Source organism: Podarcis liolepis (assembly GCF_965112155.1).
Source record: "Podarcis liolepis genome assembly, chromosome: 8".
Taxonomy (NCBI): domain Eukaryota; kingdom Metazoa; phylum Chordata; class Lepidosauria; order Squamata; family Lacertidae; genus Podarcis; species Podarcis liolepis.
In genome coordinates, this window is record NC_139560.1 from 41,648,429 (window position 1) to 41,669,770 (window position 21,342).

A 21,342-nucleotide genomic window follows, 5' to 3' on the forward strand; every position below is an offset into this window, starting at 1 on the left:
ACACATTGAAGAGCTCTCTCTCTCTCTCTCTCTCTCTCACACACACACACACAGAGAGAGAGAGAGAGAGAGAGAGAGAGAGAGAGAGAGAACACTGGTGTTATTTTACTGGATGTTCTCCAATATATTCCTCAGCATATATCTATGTGACCTTAAATCTGTGTGGATGTGATGACTTCACATTTCAATTCATTGTGTATAGGTACGTAGATCCATTTCGTGTGCCGTCATTTTACAGCACAAGTTAATTTGGGGCTATTTTTGAGAACAGGAGAAAAATAGTTTGTACAACATAGATGCAGATGATTACCAGTTGGAAAATGTGCATATTTTCCCCCTTTTATGGTTTCTATCTTCCTCATATACAATGAATAGCTTGTTTTCATATAGCACACTATATAAAGGCAAGGGAAACAAACAAACAAACCATGTTTATTTTTGTTTTTATTTTCTTTAGAATATTTCAATATTGAAGCCCAAATTGTTATTTTCAGGGGACTGGGAGGGTAAAGAGCAATCATGTAGACAAAACAAATATTTTCATTTGCTTACTTTTGTATGCAACAAATGGTTTTCTTTTTAAAAAAGAAAGACAAACAGCACCATTGATGAGAGAGCATGATCCCTGAATTCTAAACCAAACACTGCCTCTTAAAAACAAAAAGAAAAAGTTTAAACTTTCCCCCCACTCAGTCACATTTAGTCAGGTAATAAAGCAAGCATAACAAGTAAACTATAGCAATGCCATTGAAATCAACTGCTCCCCCTTCTGAGAATTTGAAGAACTTGTCCTATAGGAATAGTTTTCTTTTTCTTTGGTAGAGGACTGAAAGGAGGTTTTATTTTTCTTTATGCAGATGAAAAATATCTATGCATGGTAGGGATTTCCTATCACACACACAATGTATGTTCTTCATGCAAGACAGATATGGGTTGATTTCACATTGCTGTTATCATGGGCAGGAGAAATACTACCCTAAAAAAGGCATTGAATGGCTAGTGTCAAAGAGATGTAAACATTCCAAATACTGACAAAATTAAAAAAATAATAATAACATATACAAAACCCGGTACCAAAAATGGCAATTGATTTAGGTTTTTGTAAAGCAGGAAAGAATAAATTTTACAGCAGTACAAGAGAATTATGGCAACAAAGTAAAGCACTTTTCTTGTAACATTCATGAACAGTACAAATACAACAAAGTATTCTACAGGCTAAGTTATCTTTTAACTATCAAATATAGTACAAAGCGAAATATGTGCTATAAAAGAAGCAGCTCCTTTAAATTAGACAAAAAATACTATTTTGTTGGTTTTACAATGACGAAGCATGATGACTGAAGACAACAGGATTTCCCCCTTAGATTCAGAAACATTTAGCTACACAGGTCCATGATAATCCACTGGAAAAATGTTGCTGGCCTTTCCCCCAGTGTTGTAGAGAACTGAAGCTGCCACACAGAGTCATTCAGTGTCTAACATGGCCTGACATACGTGAGCTAAGATGATCCCATTAGGTGCCATTTTTTTTAGCTGTTTTGAGTGTTGATCCTGGGCCTTCATCATACTATGCAAAACCAGAGACTATAACAACTTCTCTGAAATTGTGCGCGTGTTTATAAGGGCTGCAGCATAAGGTAATTTCACTTTAGAAACTGCATTATAAAGCACCATATGCACCAGTTTAGAAGAAACTGAGCAAGAAATTCCATGGTCCTGAAATAGAATTCAGTAACTCACCCTGACAACACATACCACTTTTAGAGGGAGATTTATAATACAGAGGAAATACGTCTTTGCTTTATGGCTCAACCTTCCCCCCAGATTAATTTCATGCACTATACCATAGCAGGTAAATGGAATGCAAAATTGGGGATTGCCTACTCCACCAAATCTTTACATTATGTCCATAACAGGACAAGGGTATTTCGGTTTAGAAAACTCTTTGTAGGAACACAAAATGCACACAGCAAATGCCCCACCATTACGTACAGATTTCTGGGATATGTGTAAAATATATGAGAGTACATAGAGGAACACAAGGAGGAAGATTCTCTCCTGCAAAAAGTGCTGAAATGAAGGTGAAAAAAACTTTGTGGGTATTTACGAAAAAACTTTATAAACTTCATTCCCCATAATGGTTAACACATGATATTTTTGCACTAAGCTCATTTTTGCAGTCATGGAAAACAGCAATCTCAGTTTATTCTTGGTTAGGGCTCCTCTTCCTGGCTTCTTCAAGTGAAAGTCAGAAGCTCAACATTTTATGTGGCAAGTGCCTTTTCACCCACTGTAAAGTATGAGTGACATAAATGTGTACCTGAATGGCCATAGACATGTGCTTCAGAACCCAAACTGGATTGGGTATGCAGGTGCACTTACACAGATATTTAAAGATGTGAACATGTTGCTCATATGTGTTGTCCTGTAAACTAGTGCCACACTGGAATGGGATGGGAAATTTTGTGATCATTTCCTCCCACAAAATGCACCCTTTGCATAACTTGAGCTAGATAGGAGTAAAAGTATTGGATAACTCAGTCGGTAGAGCATGGGACTCCTAATCTCAGGCTCATAGACTTGAGCCCCACCTTAGGCAAAAAAAAAATCCTGCATTTTAGGGGGTTGGACTAGATGACTTGTGTGGTTCATTCCAACTCTACAATTCTGTGATTCTTTCAACTGCAACGATTAGAGGCCTGGATATGGGAGGACAATGTCTTTGCCCCCAGTGGCATCACCCAGTAGCCAAATCTGATTGCCTACATGGCACCATGATATTCTAGTATTCACTGTAACATTTCTGACTAGCTGGCATCACCCAAGTCCTTTCAAGTACAAAAAAAAGGATGAAAGCAGCAGCAGCAGATGGGGAAACAATAGCTTTGAACAGGAATTAAAACATATGCAGAACACTGGACAATAAGGGTTTTTCCACATATTTTCTCCCCTCACCTCAAAACAGCAACTTTTTCACAAAAACAACAAACTTAACATTCAGTGCAGCACTGGTATGAATTGCTAAATGACTTGTAGAGTTGATGGAGATGTTACTGAAGCCGACTAACCTCATGCAAACAATCTACTCTGCTGAGCAGTGTTAAATCTGGGGAGAGGACTCAAGGAAGATCTCTAGTCCTCCTCTAAATGAGAGAAAATCCATCTTGATTTCCACCCTCTTCTAATTATGAAGATGGAGGTTCAGTCTTCCAGGAGTCTCTTCTCTGATGTTACTTTCATACTCAAGGAGGCTAGTGTGAACACTGCCAGTTACTTGAGGGGAGCTAGGTAGCTGCATCAACATCTTGTTCAGCTCGAAGTATCTAATTAAATGAGCTGAACTCTTTTATTTACTTAACCTTGGGCAACTCTCACATACCATTCCTTGTCCCATGCCATCTCAACATTTCAGGGGCAGCCTGTCGTTCCCAGCCCCACCTCATTTGTTTTTGTTCATTGTTTTAAAATGAGGTGTGTGAATTGCTGCATGTATTTTTTTAATTTTTTTTTTTAAGAGCCCATAATTCTGAGGGGAAGGATCCATATACATAAAAGAAATGAACGAAGGTTAATACTGGGACGATCTGAAATCAAATGTGGCAAAAGGTGCTCGTGCAGGCATACCCAAACATAGCCTTTATGCACAGAGTTGTGAGTTTTTGAGGGTCTCATCCCATCTCAGATCCAATGCATAAACCTTTCAAACGTCATGTCACAAACAGCCTGATAGTGGGAGAGTCCAGTGCTATTGAAATTTTGGCAAATATGAGAAGGAAGGCCAGAATAACAAAAAGTTAACAGAATATTTGTTTTCTTCTAGATAACATATATATTATAAACCACTACTGCCACCATCAGGTGTTTCTAAATAGTAAGCCAAATGAGTTCTAGGTGGATCATCAGGGAATAGTGGCTTAATCTCCACTAGGGAGAAGTTTTGAAAAACATGTAATAATGTCTAGCACCATTTTGTCTCATGCCTTTTTTTTTAAAGAACACTTTTTCATATGCTAAGTAAACCAACTACAGCCACCCTACCTTCACACATGCATCCATGCAGTCCCAAAGAGAGGAGTAAATTTTCTGTCATTAGCCATATCTTTTGTGCCAAACTAGATTCAACAGCAGCAAATCTGTGTATATAGAGCCAGATTTACTGCAGTTGTGCAGAAAGCAGAGGTGTTTTATCTGCCAAAGGGGCACAGTAGGGAGGAATGCTAAAACTTCCTTTGTCTGCTTGTCTCCCAAGCACACATGCACTGAAGCACCTTTCTCCTAGCTAGGCATTTCTGGTTAAGTAAGCCTGGAAGCAGTGGCTATGGGAAGGTAAGAAGCAGAACTAGGGGAGGGTTTAGAGCTCCTTACACATGTGCCACTTTTCCTGCCCCCAAAGCAGACCTCTGAATAATTGAGGAGCATCTAGGTTTTAAATGAAGACATCTGCTGGAGTCTTGTCCATCCTGGTCCTTATTTCAACATTATAACTAACGTACAACTCCTTTCAATATTAGGCTAGCCACAGCCTAATACAAAGGATGTAGTCAAAATTCCATGTAAGTCTAAGAGACCTGTGCAGGTTTACTTGGATGTAATCCTCAATAAATTAAGTTGGGTTTACTCTCATGTTAGAATGCATAGGATTGTAGCTTTAAGTGCTTAACTTTCACTGAATGGTGTCCAGATTTCCTGTGGTATATTTTCACAGTAAATTTTCCTTCTTTAGAGTTGACAATCCTTAGGACAGGTAGAAGACGTTCTAGTTAAAAGCTGATGCCCATGGTTATTTTGTTAAAAGATAGACAGTAACTAGACCACTGCTCCACTGCTCCTAGGAATTTACTGGAACTGGGATTTCATCCTCTGCATTTAACTAGGATATCACAATTCTAATGTTAAAATCTTCTAAATTTTAACTAAATATGCAAGCACATGCATGTTTAACAAAGGCCCCATTTAGCCATCTATTTTGAACATTACAAAAACATGCTTTTAAAATAGGCATTTTGGAGGCAAAATCTCTTCAAGGGTACCTGAAAGTGCTGAAAATCTGCATATTATTTATCTCTTACAAATGAGTGCTTTTGATCTACACTATTCTGTTACTTTGCCAGTTCCGGTAAGGCAATTATGATTATTCCTTTCATATTGAAGAGTGTCAAGACAATCTGTTGGTCTTGCTAGGAAAACAAAACAGGAATCTAGTCAAACCATACAACCTCTGGTTTAAGGAATGTTAAGCCCTGCCTATTCCAGTTTATTTAATAAAAATAGGGGAATGGCAGATATTCATGTTCAATGTGGTCCGATAAGAAAATAAATACAATTTCTAAACAACTGAACCTCACTAACATGCAGATATGCCTGAAAAGTTTAATTTATTCTTTAGTAACAAAAGTTAAACTCATGCAAAACAGAAAAGTATGTCTTAATTTTATATTAGTTTTATTTCCCTTACTAAATTAATACTTTGGAATAAAACATAAATGTAGCACAGTTTATTTCAAATTTTAAAATATTTGTTCTGGGCAGAATTTAGTGTAGCACCTTGCCATTATAAATCTGTCATGAGGAGTAGAAAGGAATTGTCAATTTTCTTGCATGGACAGCCAGGCATTAGGTCAGTAAGTTTATACTGTGTGGGTATGAATGACATATTTCTCCATGGTAAGAAATAAAAACCATTTTCAAGATAACCAGTAATCTCCTCTTGCCAAACTCCACATTTGTATCCCTTTAAAATATTTTCCTTATTCATAAAGAGAAGTAAGCAATTTGCCTCAGCTCTTCTTCCCTAGTTTGGTGGCCAATATGTCTCAAATATAACTATCAACATAAACCACTACTAAATACAATACTGAGAGCTAAAAGATGCAGTATCCCTTTAAAATCTCTTCATTCCTCTAGCCATCCTACAAAATATTTGTGGTGTGAACTCTCTAACACACAAAAAAGCGATTACAAGTAAATTTAGTAAAATATTTAAAAATATATCAAGATGTAAACATATTTAAAAGGTCTGTAAATCACACATTATTATTTTTGCTTTTTTTGGATCTACACAGAGAATCGAAGAAGATTTAGTTTTAGGCTATTGAAATGATATTGCTCAGAACATGCTTGATGCTTACATAATATGGTCCATATATGCATATAAGTTGAGTATCTCCCTTCAGGATAAATTGATAGATGAGGTTTGGGGAAGATAAATGGATTAATATATTATAATCATTGTAGTTATTCTTTCTCTGCCCTGCCCACCCCACCCTCCACTTCCAAACTTCTAAAATCATGCAAACTCCAATTTGTTACAGGTAACGCTCAACACTTGGCTTAATTAAAAATTTCCTTCAGTACAGCAGCCTAAAGGGACCAAAATTGCCAAAGTGTCTCATCCCCCCCCCCTTTTTGCTGCGTATTAAGTCAACCATGGTTGGCAACTGTGGCTTCAGGAATGTAATTGTTACAAAAACTGCCAAGTTGCAGTAGCTATAATGGCCTGCTAGTGATAGCAGAATATTATTCCTCCTGCTCATTGTCTCTTCTTCGTCGATTAGTGTTCTCCTGTATTCTTGCACTGTTCCATGCACAGAAATTTGGAGAATTATGGATCTCGTAATTCTTTTACTGGAAGAATATGTTACATTTATACATGGGAAAAAATAATGTTCAGCACTTTGTGCACATAAATAGAAATGAAAATGCATATTTTTTTTTGCTTTACTTTATCAAAGTACTTTAACGAAAGTGTGGTATGTTTTAACTTTTTTGTGCACGTTACTCCAAGGGGTCATTCTCACTAGGATGAGCCATGCAAGCAGGTATAACTCATTTCTCAACAAAGCTTCCCCAGAAACATTTTGTATCCAGATACAAAATGGCCTAAAATATTCCAGTTCCTCCTCTTCTTGCCTTTGCCTTCCCCACTGCTAACCAGGGATACTGCATCTCTACTTTGGATCCTACCGAACCACTAAACAGGCTACACACAATTTTGAAGGACCTATGCAGTCATCATGGCAGAAGGCTCCACAGCCTTTGCACACTATCATGGCTTTCAGCCTGCAAGAGCATTTCAGTTCCAGCTCATCTGCACTGCTGCTGTCAGCAAATTTCTGAACCGGAATCTGAGTGTTCTGAATAGATAGGCTCGGGGCTGTATTTGAACTACTTCCTAAAATTCCGATAGATTTTTCAATTGCAGATGCTGCCCTTTTGAAGCTTGTGCTACCAAAGTGTATCGTAGGGTAATTTCCGCAGAGCTGCTGCTGCTGCTGCTGCTGAGTCTGTATTTTCTGAGCAGTTAATTGGGCAAAAGGCTTCTGCGGCTCAGAAAGTAAATAGGAAGGGAAGTCGGCATTTTTCAACGCAAAGGCTTTCAACTGTTCTTTTACTTCGCTCTGATCATAAGATGCTTGTTTCAAGCCCAGCTCACAGCTGCTGCTTAAACCTTCCTCAAAAGAAACGGGTTCAGATTTTATATTGCTACAGATGCTTGCCGGCTGAGGCCAACTAAGTCTTTTAGTGGTTTCCATGGTAACTGCCGGTTGTTTGTGATCAGATGGAGTTTCTGCACTGGGAAGAGGAGGGGGCGGTGGGGGTGGCGGAGGGGGAGGAGGTGGGGGCAGAGGGGGAGGAGGATGCGCTAATGTTTTACTCTGCAGAGTCTGTGAGGCACTAGAAATGTCATCACCTTCCTTAATTTGAACGTTAGGGGAAAAAACACTCGCCAGCCTCAGTTGGTGAGGTGCTGCAGACATGTTGACCTCTCCCAAAACCTTCTGCTCTAGGTGCCTGCTGAATGCAAAGGCGCTGCAGCCAGATGGGGCCTTCAGTGTCGCCTGCATCAAAGCTGTGGTAGGAACAGGGCCTCTTGCAGCCATTGGCATTTGGTAGAAATGCTGCCTGTGTGAGGTACCTGCTTCTGCATGGAAGCTGCCATTTTTGTCAATGTTAAATAAGTTCTGCTGGAAACTGCACGAGGGCAGAGGCCTCTTCTGCTGCTTGATCTCTGGGCTATGTGCAATTCTGCTTTGAATGGCATGCTTGCCGGACCACTCTTGTTTAAACAGCTGGCCGTGCCCAAGTTGGCTCATGCTGGAATTGATGATACAGGGACCCACTGCATCCATTGATGGCTTCCCAGGCTCACACTTAACCTCCCCCGCTGTTCTAGCCATCCTCTTTTTGGGGTGGTTCTCACGCTTCCTGATTTGCAGTGGGGCTATGGTGGCTGCTGTAAATCCTCTGCCATCTGTATTTGGAGAACTGGAAGTGTTTTCAATTGCATTCCTCTCAGATGTCACCGATTTGCATACTGAGGTAGCTTGCAAAGGCAAGGGAAGCCTGTTAATTTCTAGCTTGGCTCCTAACCTGGGCTGTGGCAACACTTTCTCCAGTGGCAGGTTGCCTTGCAATAACTGTGTCACCAGCGGATTGTTGGCTTCCACTGAAGACAAACGGCAGCTAGAGCTTCCAGCACTTGTAACTCTTTTTAGTGTTTCTGTTGTCAAGGACAAAGAGTTTTCCATGGAATCTGTAACAGATGTCTTGGAGTTTTGTGTTGGCTGTGCACTTGTGGCTATTTCTGCACCCTGGAGAGGCATTTCGGGCCTTGCAAAATCTTCCGTGTCCATCCGAAAACATTTGTCAGATTCATTCACTTCCGACTTAACAGGCATGGTGATGCTTGTCACAATATTCCTCGAATGCATCTCATTTAGATGTGCAAAACCCAAAGGCTCCGTTTTGACATTTTTTAAACAGTTTTGCTCGGTATATTCTTTATGCTTATTTGGATTAAGATGACTGACCAGAGACTGGTCAGTGCTCATTGCCTCATCATCATTCCAACAGATTCTCCTAGTAGGGTTATATGGGTTGGCACAGATATTGTCTGATTCACTTTTGAAAGCCAATGGACCACGTAACTGTTCTGAAAAACCTTGGCTGGGAGGAACGGCTTCAAGTCGTTTATCTTGAGGCATGAGAGGCACTTCTCGAAGACTGGTACATGGTGCTTGCAAACGTTTGCCCTCTTGCTTTCCTGTAACAGCATTAAAGCCAGTGCTGTGCTCCAGATTTTCATTAGTAAGCAGCTCTGGCCTGCTTATTACAGACACTTGAGGACATGCTATATTTTGTGAGGCAGTTTCTGTCCTAAGAGGCCTGCTCTGCATATCTGTGCTGTTTTCTGAGTTTTCAACAGAAATACCCAGTGACAAGTTTGAGTTCATTGTTGTTGTTGTGTGGTCAACAATGACTTTGCAAGGTATAGATCTATTCATGGGTGCCTGTGCATAACCCACTGAAGATTTACCAGATAGATCTAATCGGCTTCTCACTCCAGACTTTCTCTCCATAGCATCAGCACTCATTTTGGTGGAGTTCTCGTAAGAACTTACTGTCATCATATTACTGGCAAACACTGAAATGGAAGTCCTGCCAACAGAATCCACTACTGGAAGTGTCTCGCTGCAATGTAAAGCTGCCCTAACAGAACTACTGTTTGACAAAGAAGTAGGGTCACTGCATCCAGTTATGGCTATCTTATCAGAGTATCTATTTGTAGATCCCACAGGAGGAATCAGAACAGAGCTGCCAACCAGGTGATTTGACAAATTACTTGCAATGGAGGAAGCTGGCACACTGGTGTACTGGCTGGAAATGGCACTGTTTGCATTGTTGCTTGGCAACCGTTTCTCATCTATGGAATTGGATAAGATGGTGCTGTCTACTGTGGTTGGTGCAGTGGGGTTCTCAACACATTTTGGCATGATGGCAATGCATGGAGTGTCAGCTCCCTGGATGGATTTCAGCATGTTGACATTGCAAGGTTTTGCATCCGTGCTTTCAACAGACATGGAAACAGAGGACTTATCCAGAGAGCCTGCAAAGGGAAGTTCCTTAATTGCTCCCGACATAGTAGTGCTACACACAGACATGGGAACTGAATTTTTATTATATAGCACTGACACACTGTTACTTTCTGTAGAGGTAGATGAAAGCATTTTCTCACACAAATGAGAAACAGATATATTTTCATCAGAATTGTGAACAGAGATGTCAGTACTAGTTTCTGGTAAAGTAGGGGCGTTAAGCGACTGCTGCAGTACAGCAGTAGCTTCACGAAGGTGAACAGACTTGTTGCTAGGAGACCTGCAGTTGGGATTAACTATAATTACACCAGTAGAACCTTCAATCTTTGTTTCAGAAGAAGCAGAGATCTCCAGGGCCGATGGACCTTCCTTAGAGGCATGCTGAGACTTGGCTTCTTTGTTGTTCTGAAGCAAGTGGGCTCTCGCTTGGTGCTTTGCAAACAGTTTGGCCTTGGTCTGTTCCTTGATGTGGGCCAATGTCCTGGTCTTCCCCCCTTCACAGGGGCTCCCTAAACCTCCAGAGACAATGCTTGCTGCTGCTGCAACTGCTGCTGCAGCAGCTGCCTCCCTCTGAGCTCTAGCTTGTTGGGCTCTTGCTTTGATGTCTGCAAGGGTTCGAGCCCCTGTGTTCCTCCCACTGCTGGCTGATGTACTTGTAGAAGCCCTTGGTTCTGGTTTGGAAGCAGGCTGGCTCTTGATGATAAAAGGGGGGCCTATTTTGGAAAGCTGGATCTAAAAGGAAACAATAAAAAAAAAGAACTGTCATACATACATACATACATTTATTAAATACTGTAGGAATGGTGGACAAATTAATTTTGTCTTTATTTTAAAGTGAAGCAGACCAATTTGCCAGACCTGGATGTATAAATCCCAGATGACTGGGAACTATCTGCTTCTCCAATTTTTTTGATGAAGTTTTGGTCCAATAAATGGGTACAAAGATGTGTGTTTTGCAGGGGAAATGCATACAAGAACACATATTTATGGGGAAATGTAAACTTTTAGTGCTTTAAAAAAAGCCACCAAAATTGGGACCAAACACACCTATGAAACTGAGCACAAAACTGACACAGATTTGTTAGTCCAGTCTAGTCTAGAGTGGGTGCAGGGACCTCAATCTACATACAGTGTACCAGACCATTAAAATGTTGCTGGAATCACTGTTCCTCTGTGTGCTGGTTACTTTTTTTTTTTATCTTCAGCTTTAAATATAAACTTATAGAAGAAAGAATTCACTAGCTGGAATTGTTCTATTGAATTACCTAAAAATTGGGTTGCCATATTTCAAAAAGTGAGAATCCAGACACAAAAGTTTTTGAGATTTTTTGGGGGGCAGGCAAGTTGAGCTTTTGCCATATGTCTGGATTTTCCAGGACATCTTGCTAATTTCCACCTGCACACTGCTTTCAACCACGGTATTCCGAGGATGTCCAGGGATGTATGGCAATCCTACCTAAAATCCCAGTATACTCCGCAGAAACCTTTATCTGTCCATTTTGTTTCATTAAATGTTCCCCTATCAGTTTACCTTAAGAGGTGGGACTCTGGGCTCTTCTCTGGGTGGTGCTTCCCTCTCAGATGAACTTGCTGATGTATTACGATGTACCTGGTCATCTTCAATTCTCGCTCGCTTCTCTTTGCAGATCCCAAAACCATGGTGTTCAGCAGTCTTCCTCTTTGGAATTTCCAGGTCCCTATTTTCTCCTCTTACTTCAGGCGACTTTGTAGGCTCTGATGACTTTGTTGAATAAGAACTTTCAAACCGACTCTGTGCAGTCCCTTGAAGTTTGTGAGACTTACTTCTACCCACTTCCGAGAACAACTTTTCTGATGAGGATGAGGTATATATTTTATCATGTGATTTAGATGGAAGAGATTCAGTATTTTTGCATCCTGCTGTTTCTGTTAGAACAGAAACTTCTAGCTGAGAGACAGTACTTTTCTTTTCAGTTCTTTGTAGAGCACCATGATTTCTAATTTTTATCACTTCTGGAGAAGTGTGTTCTGCCACAGAAGAAATGAAAGATTTTTCTATTTCGGTATGTGATCTACATGGTTGGTTAGTAATGTTTCTAGACTGGGACTCTTCCACTGCTGAAGCCTCAGGTGTGACAGCTTTCATGGCTTCAGGTACACCTTGGATCGGTTTCTGTTGTGAAGCAAGGTCGTCTTCTTGAGAATTATTAGCAATGGTAGACACTTCTTCTTTCAGTGGTGACAGGGATTCTTCAGATGAACATGGTGATTTTCTCTGCTGACTAAATCTTTCACTCATTGGCGAATCTGAAAGTGGAGATGTTTCCAAAGGTAACAACAGACTATTCGAATGAGATGTTTCAGAAGCTAGAAGGACAGAAGACACTGAGGAGGTTTCAGATGTTAAGGGCACATCAGACATTGGTGAGGTTTCTGATGGTAAAGGTAAATTGGAAACTGGTGATGGCTCTGAAGTCAGAGGCAAATTTGACATCAGAGATGCTTCTGAGGTTACAGGTGAGGCAGGCATGGGAGATACTTCAGATATTAAAGATGTATTTAGATGATCATCAATAGGTTTTTGTTGACTATCAGCTTCAGTGTTTTCAGTGCAAGAAATGTCAGATGAGCATGCTGTTTCCAGAGATACTGGTGTGCAAGGTTCCTCTGAAGTTGACTGTGTGTCACCTCCAGGAGATGCAATACTGGCACATGGTTCCTCTGGACTTTCAGAGGAAAATGAATTTTCAGAAATACAAGCATTTTCAGAAGACTGTTCATCAGGGTCACTTTGCAGCTCCATATGTACAGCAACACTTCCACCAGTGAATAAGGAACCATTGAGGACAGGGGAATATTTTCCATGAGGACTTAGGTCTTTTGCACATTCCAGATCCTTTTCTTCCATATTACTGAGAGAGTTTGCAGATGAAGCGGACTGGGAAGGTGATAAACTGTTTTCCAGCTGATCGGTCATGACTGACATTTCTTCCTGGGGGTGTTCCAATCTCTCCTCCACCTTAATTTCAACTTGACACAATGTACTTACTACATCAGAGTTCCCTGAAAGTGGCAAAGTTTCTGTTTCTTCATTCGTACCAACTGGGCTGACTAGTTCCTCGGAATTCACATGTTCCGCTTTATGGCTCTCCTCTTGGCACTCGCAGATACTTGTCTCAACCTCCTCAGCAATCTCCTCTTGAATAACAGATTCTTCAGGTATCAAAATGCCTTCTGCTTCTGCTATTAGATCCTTGGAGGGAACATGTTCCATGTTGCAAAGGGAATGGCAAAAATCTCTCTCTGGCAATAGTGGCAGCTGGTTGCTTTTCTCCTCATGATCATCAAATGCTGACTCTCTTGAAGGACCAGGCAATTCTGAAGACCCACAGAGGGAAGGCTCTTCGTTACTGCTTTGTACAGATGTGAGCTTCACAGATTCCTCTATTGACATTCCAAGCCTAGTCAGAAATCACATAGTTAATTATGCAATCATCACATTTCAGAGAAAGCATTAATTTCAATCCATGCTACAAAAGCACAATCTCTAGATGACAACCTGAGATCCTCATCTACAACAAGTACATTTGACTCATAAAACTACAGAACTGCAGCAACCAGGAGGAGAAGGCGGGGCATTAGCAAGCAATCACCAGCATTTCCGTTGGTGGATATCCGATTAACAGGCTGCCTCCTCTTCATTCTAGTTGGTTAGAGATGTGCAGGAGCAGGCTTCCTACTGGACACTAGTGCGGCTCGCTGCTCTGTTACATCTCTGATCAACCAGAACAAAAAGAAAGTGGGGCATGGCTGGATATCCAGCTATGGAAATGCTGGGGCTTGCTTGCTGCTGCTGAACGCCATCACAACTATCACTACCTCCTGGTTGGCTATGGACCACTTTTTGTTTTCACTCTGATTGGTTGGAGCAGCATCTCATTGGGCAGTTTCGATAAGAAAAGATGAAAGAAGGTGGCTTCACTGCTCAGAGCTTCTGCCCTGGAGAGACTTGACAAAGGGGAGACAACAGAACACAAGAGTGACCCACAGACACTACATTGGGGACCCCCGTCTTATGGATTAGGAAATAATTTAAAACTAAACCAGAACACTGTTGAGTTCATGACAACTTTTGAAAAAATTATGCATGGCAATGTTTAAACTTGTGTCAAACTTGTGGCATGAGTATTAAACGCCAGGGCACAATATGTGAATTAAAGTACAAAAGGGGTACATGAGTGGGAGATGCTGATACCAGAAGTGAGCAAAGCTGGCAGAATAGCAATGAGGGCAAAGAGACTGTGCGGAGAAAAACTCATGGGGAACACCAGCAGGTCAGCCTCCTACCCCCTCTATGCTTTAAACTGCATGCTCATCCCAACTTTAAATATAATTGGAGCAGACCTGCATTTCAGGAAACTGCTGACATACTGTAATAATTTTATCCACTATTTGCAATACCAGAGCTGCTGCCAGTACCATAAATTATCTACAATTACACTTCTCTCTTCACATTTATCTCCAACAACCTGCCTTGAAATATAGAAATGACATTGTCCCTGCTCGTAAATTTACAGTTCAGATAAAGCAGATGGTTTGATAAATGATTAGTGGGGGACAGAAGTTCGGAGGGGATCGCTGGCATAGTGAGAAGCATAGGCAGAAAAAGTTGCAATGGTCCATGCAAGACTTTTCTAGATATGTGGGTTTTGAGGGAAAGAAATGGCAGGAGATGGGCAAAAAACTAATAATAATAATAATAATAATGTGAGGCTAAAACCATTGCCACAATTAACTAGGCAGTTTATTTTTTAAACCAAATAACCGATCTATGTGAAAGAAATACATGTTAATGTATATATTAATATATTAATGTAAATCTCAGGCCAATTCTTTGTTTAATGGTTTTTTTACTATGATACTTACTTTTCCCCATAAAATCTTTCAAAGAACTTCTCTTTCCAATGCTCTGTTTTCTTCTCCTTTTCAATCTCTTGTCTGATGCGCAGCTGCATTTCAGGAGTAAATTCTCCTAAAAGATACAAAGAGTGGGGTTTTGAAATATGGGTCCCCAAATATCTGAATACAAGTTCCTAAGGATTTTTACAAGGGTGCAGTTGGGATTTGAGTGGGGGTCTCTGCAGAAGCGCCATTGAACAGACGACGTGCAAACATTGCTTGGACATTTGTGTTGTAAGATTTCATAGACGGGACAAGTTCCAGAGATTCCAGTGCACATGTCCAAGCAGTTTCACACATGCACCAGTTTCACAGCTGCAGTTCCTTGTACTGTATTGGACGCTGCTCCAGAAGGTCCCCCAACCTTTGGGAGCAGCTTTTCAGGTGGCATGGATGGCTGCAGTAAGGGGGGGGGCACTTCAGCTCTCATGGAATCATAAGAGTTGGAAGGGACCCTGAGGGTCATCTAGTCCAACTCCCTGCAATGCAGGAATCTCATAACAGATGGCCATCCAACCCTCTGCTTTAAAACCTCCAAGGAAGGGGTGTCTACCACCTTTCGTGGGAGTCTGTTCCACTGTCGAACAGCTCTTACTATCAGAAACCTCTTCCTGACGCTTAGTCTGAATCTCCTTTCTTGTAACTTGAATCCATTGGTTCAGGTCCTAGCCTCTGGAGCAGAAATGAATTAAACCTTCATTTGTTCAAATTTCACTGCAAAACTAATCTGAGAGAAACCAACAATAATATTTTATTTGCAGCACTACCTTTGGCATTCCTGAAATATATTGGCTGATTTAGTCACATGCATTTAGGTTTCCAAAGTTGACACTGATGAAAATGCTTGTTTGTATTTTTGAAAAGGCTGCCCAAGTGACCTCCCCTACTCAGGTGCAATAAACAGATGTGCTTAAATCAATTTGAAGATGAACCAGAGTGTATAATTTTTAAGTTCTGTCACTTTACATTTTATCTTACAAATGTATTTTGAGTGTGTGTATTCTTGGCCATGACACGAGGCATCTCTTCGGGGAGGGAAAATCACTATTTTGTTAAATCTAATAACAAATAGAAAATTACCTTCTGCCAATCGTTGTTTCCACCCTTGTGCTGCATATGCAAAGAATTCATTATTTAGAGCGGAACTACTGAGGCGCAAAACTCCATCACTTCCCATCTAGAAAATAAGCCGGTGGTAGCAGAAGACACTGTCAGATATTGCTTCAACTAAGAGTACATAAGATTAGAGCTCCAATTACGTGAAACAGGGAAGGATAGAAAGTGGGAATAACAAGAGGGATCATCTAATATTTAAATAGCATTTTCATTATAGTCATCATATTAAATGCAAGTGGCCTAACCCAGCATCTGTGTGCCTACATTAAGGATGATCAGGTACTACTGATTCTAACAGCATAATCTGATGCATGTTTATTCAGAAGGAAGACTCATTGTATTCCGTGCAATCTAACAGTTTCTGATCCAGCACATATTTTCATGACAGTAGGTAGGCTGAAACAAAAACTGCGGCGAAAAGTCATTTTAGCAATGTCAGAAGTTAATATGGTGTGAACTGTTTGTTTGTTTGTATATATATAAAAATGTCTAACAGCAATTGTTAGTTAATTGTAGCATTTTCTGTGAAGTTTTTTTTTAACAAACAGCAGCCAATCGTGAGACCAACACTTTAGAAATCTTATATAAGAAACCTTAAAATAAAAATTAATTCACAAAATTGCTTAGGGTATAAAGTCTAAGCCAGAAAAGCAACATAGTACTAGGAATGTACTACTGCTCTCTGTGCCCCTGCTTGATGAACTTTCCAATGAAGATCCTGAGATGCACAGAGAAATCAAGGAGAGATCTTAAGTGTAATGCGACTTTCAGAAAGTGAATCATGGAAAGGAGGCAACAACTGATGGGACTTAGAATAGTTACTCTTGGAACTAATGAGAAGAAAGGAAACGCTTGATGTATTTATTAATCACATATTCCCAGGATACATTCTTATGTAGTAAGAGTAGTAACCACAATGTCATCAAGAAAGTGGCAGATCTGTCCCCTAGCTGCCATGCCTTGTTATTCACCAGTCTCTCTTCTTATACTGAGGGGGCACTGAGAGCCATCCCACCATGATAACAACTGTTCAGTTGGTCTGAACAGGAATGAAAAGAACAAGAAGGACTCTAGCAAATGAGGGAATTATGGAATGCTGACCTCCTTTAGTAGGGACATCTGCAATGTGGAGATGCCCATTTTAAAAGGCATACCAAATCAAGTTTCTCACTTTCCATTTCCGGCCATGCTTAGTCTCTCAAGATTTGTTCTAAGAGAAGAATTACAGAAGGGTAAGCCAAATTACACCCAATTGAAATCTGTTCTACAAAATTCCTACAAAGAATCAAAAACCTGTAAGATCAAAGAGATACCTTAGAGGGGGGGGGTTTCCCCAACTTAGGTCTCCAGCTGTTGTTGGACTACAACTCCCATCATCCCTAGCTAGCAGGACCAGTGGCCAGGGATGATAGGAACTGTAGTCCAAAAACATCTGGAGACCTAGGTTGGGGAAAGCCTGCCCTAGGGGATGCATTTCTACTTGGAATGAAATAGTGTGAAAAAGAGAAAAACTTAAATTCTTAGTGTTAAAGTAGGTGTTTTACTTCAACAGTCCACGGCCATAGAGATGGCACAATTAACCACTAAAGCTAAATCAGTATTTGGAGAAACATGCTAATAAAGCACTTTTAAAATACACTATTAATTTTTATGGCCTTCAAGAAATGCTGTCCAACAAAGGCAATGCTTTAATGAGCCAGAACAACAAATGTTTTTGAAATGCATTTTATTATTATTATTATTCTGTTGGGCTTGGAATTCTGGTTTTGTCTGATTAAGCACAATGGAGGTGTTAATTCCCAAACTTAAGCAATTATTTTACAAAGAATTCACACCAGAAACATTTTAGCTATTGTTTCTATTCTATTTAACGGGGGGGGGGGGACATTTGTCATAGCCCAGTGGCTATTTTCACAAGCCATGAAAATGTCAAACATTAGTAAATAGAACAGCACCTGGTCAGTTAATTTCCTACTGATGCCTAAATTAACTCTTGTTGCCAGAGACCACTGCAACACCAGCATGTTACAGAATTTGGCAACCTTCTATATAATTTCTACTAAAATCCTAATGCTCTTCAGAAAGGATGTCTCATTATTTTACAGGTGTTTGGGCTCTTCTACATGGCTGATATATTAAGAAAAACTAAACCATCTAAATCCATTATTGTTCTCCCTCTTCACCCTGACCAGTATTGCTGTTGCTCTTATATAAAAGCTACTATTCAAGCATCCTACATAATTAATATTTAGATGGTATATTTCTCAAATAAAAGATTTTGTTAATACAGGCAGTGATTCTAGTATTAACACAGGCTGTAATAAATAATATATGGTTTTATTATACTGTTTCACAATGGTAAAGCTTGAGTTTCAGCACACTAAAAGCTTACCTCAGTAAGTTAGCAATATATTATTTAATATGGATTCTTCATTTTTAATAGAAAGCATTAAACTTCTGTTTCATTTTTACATTTTTAAAGGAGTATGCCATAAAGAGAAATTTAGATAATTTCCTGAAGATATTTGAAAGGGGAGGATTGTCACTAAATACATTTAATGTCAGAAATATAGACAAAACATTGGTTGACAGATTTTCAGTTTCCAATACATACAATAGTACATACAAATTAAAAGCATGTGTACTATTAATATATAAGGGTATAGCTTGTAAAACAATGCTGAGCAATTATCGTCCCTTGGCTTCAGAATTTGGACAAACCTCTTGGGAGCCAATTTATCAGATGTGTGAGATGTGAGCTCTCCATGTCATACAAAAGTGTGGCCGTTACAAAATTTAATTCAGTGTATCCTCATCAGAAAGAAAAAAGAAAAGATATGGAATAGCTCTACCACATTTTTGCGAAACAAACTATTTGGCTTATGTTACATCCCTTTTCTGCCTGCCTATCGTTTCATCCCGAGGATTCAAACTGGCAAGAAATTAAATTACCAAATTAAAAGAAAAGTGTTCATAAGTGTCCAGATAAAAAAACAGTCCCATATAGCATGTGATCTAGAAAAGGTTATTATAATATGCTAATAGTTCAATTGAGCAACTTCCACAAAGATGAAGTTTTTCAATGGGGTATGAGTGTAAGCTTTGGGGGGCATCAATGTCCAAGCTGCTCTGTAATTGCTTGATGCCCAGGCACATTTCAAAATCATGCATTGGACTGGTTCATAAATTGTCTTGAATCCTGAAGGAGGACTGTGCAGGGTCATTAAGAAGGAGGTTTGATGACATTCATAACGTTGTACTGATGAACCTTTAAGCTAGTTTTACATACCGAATGGGAAATGAGAAATGATCTTCCAAGTCAAATTAAAATCAAAAGCTGTTTTTCTTCACTGTATTAACCTGAGGATATATATCAAGTCAGATTGCAAACGTAGAAGCGTATGTCATGTACATTAAACACACCACATCTAATGTTCATCTTGCTTTGTGAGACACCTATATTGGTTACGGTACATTGGTGTGCCAATAGGAACCCTAGTACTTAATAGGGTTGGAAATGTGAAAAAAAGAAGGATAACAAACTATGATATAGAAGGGAAGAGGAAAGTAGAACGCTAGACTATACAAGTACAATAAGTTGGAACCAGAGGAAATGCATTAGTCTCTCTGAAATCAACAAGATTATCTAGCTCATTGATTTAAATGAGGCCTAAAACACGACTAATTACCGTAGATCAAACTCAAGTGTACAAGGTATAAGCATGTACTACCAATCAACCAATCAAATATTGAGATTTGGGTGCTCATAGAAGAGTTATCTCATAGAATCATAGAGTTGGTAGGGACCTTGAGGATTGTCCAGTTAACCCCCTGCAATGCAGGAATATGCAGCTGTCCCTTACAGGGATGAAACCTGCAACCTTGGTATTGTCAGCACCACACTCTAACCAAGTGAGCTGCAAAGCCAGAAGCTAGTGCTGATCATCTAGTTTTTGGATCAAGAGCTGTAGATTTAAAACTGGCTTCAGAAAGAAATTGAACAGTAGAACCTAATTGTACCCTGGTAACCATCTTATCAAAATTGGGAAAGGAATACGACAAGGCTGTATATTGTCTCCCTGCTTATTTAACTTATATGCAGAATTCATCATGCAAAAGGCTGGGCTGGATTGAATCCCTAGCCGGAATTAAGATTGCCGGAATAAAATCAACAACCTCAGATATGCAGATGACACAACCTTGATTAAAGAACCTTTTATTGAGGGTGAAAGAGGAGAGCGCAAAATATGGTCTGAAGCTCAACATCAAAAAAACAAAGATCATGGACACTGGTCCCATCACCTTCTGGCAAATAGAAGGGGAAGAATTGGATGCAGTGAGAGATTTTACTTTCTTGGGCTCCATGATCACTGCAGATGGTGACAGCAGCCACGAAATTTAAAGACTCCTTCTTGGGAGAAAAGCAATGACACACCTAGACAGCATCTTAAAAAGTAGAGACATCACCTTGCCAACAAAGGTCCGTATAGTAAAAGCTATGGTTTTCCCAGGAGTGATGTATGGAAGTGAGAGCTGGACCATAAAGAAGGCTGATCGCCGAAGAATTGATGCTTTTGAATTATGGTGCTGGAGGAGACTCTTGAGCGTCCCATGGACTGCAAGAAGAACAAACCTATCTATTCTTAAGGAAATCAGCCCTGAGTGCTCACTGGAAGGACAGATCGTGAAGCTGAGGCTCCCATACTTTGGCCACCTCATGAGAAGAGAAGACTCCCTGGAAAAGACCTTGATGTTGGGAAAGATGGAGGGCACAAGGAGAAGGGGAAGACAGAGGATGAGATGGTTGGATAGTGTTCTCGAAGCATGAGTTTGACCAAACTGCGGGAGGCAGTGGAAGACAGAAGTGCTTGGTGTGCTCTGGTCCATGGGGTCACGAAGAGACGGACACGACTAAATGACTAAACAAGAACAACAACCATCTTATGAGATGCGGGTGGCGCTGTGGGTTAAACCACAGAGCCTAGGACTTGCCGATCAGAAGGTCGGTGGTTCGAATTCCCGTGATGGGGTGAGCTCCCATTGCTCGGTCCCTGCTCCTGCCAACCTAGCAGTTTGAAAGCACATCAGAGTGCAAGTAGTTAAATAGGTACCGCTGTGGCAGGAAGGTAAACGGCGTTTCCGTGCACAGCTCTGGTTCGCCAGAAGCGGCTTAGTCATGCTGGCCGCATGACCTGGAAGCTGTACGCCGACTCCCTCGGCCAATAAAGCGAGATGAGTGCCGCAACCCCAGAGTCGGTCATGACTGGACCTAATGGTCAGGGGTCCCTTTACCTAACCATCTTATGCTATCTTAGGCAAGGTAAGAGTTGGTGTGCCAGTTGTTAACCATAGCTAGCAAGCTTATAAAATGTGCAGGGCCATCAACAATGAGAACGTAAAGAATAAAGATGGT

General features: G+C 40.3%; 1 protein-coding gene across 6 annotated transcripts in view; it reads right to left on the minus strand.

The window, feature by feature from the left end:
* Window positions 1-412: 412 nt before the first annotated feature.
* ASXL3 (ASXL transcriptional regulator 3) overlaps window positions 413-21,342 on the minus strand; it is a 100,861-nt gene continuing 79,931 nt past the window's right edge. For 5 of the 6 annotated variants that reach the window (XM_083517630.1, XM_083517631.1, XM_083517632.1 and 2 more), the window contains 4 exons: window positions 15,894-15,990; window positions 14,781-14,886; window positions 11,407-13,315; window positions 413-10,607 (listed from right to left, as the gene is read on the minus strand). In XM_083517630.1, coding sequence (XP_083373756.1) covers window positions 6,960-10,607; window positions 11,407-13,315; window positions 14,781-14,886; window positions 15,894-15,990 — 5,760 coding nt within the window. In that variant the 3' untranslated portion in view covers window positions 413-6,959. Of the gene's footprint in view, window positions 10,608-11,406; window positions 13,316-14,780; window positions 14,887-15,893; window positions 15,991-17,030; window positions 17,137-21,342 lie in introns of those variants that run through there. The other variant, XM_083517634.1, reaches the window with a different exon arrangement.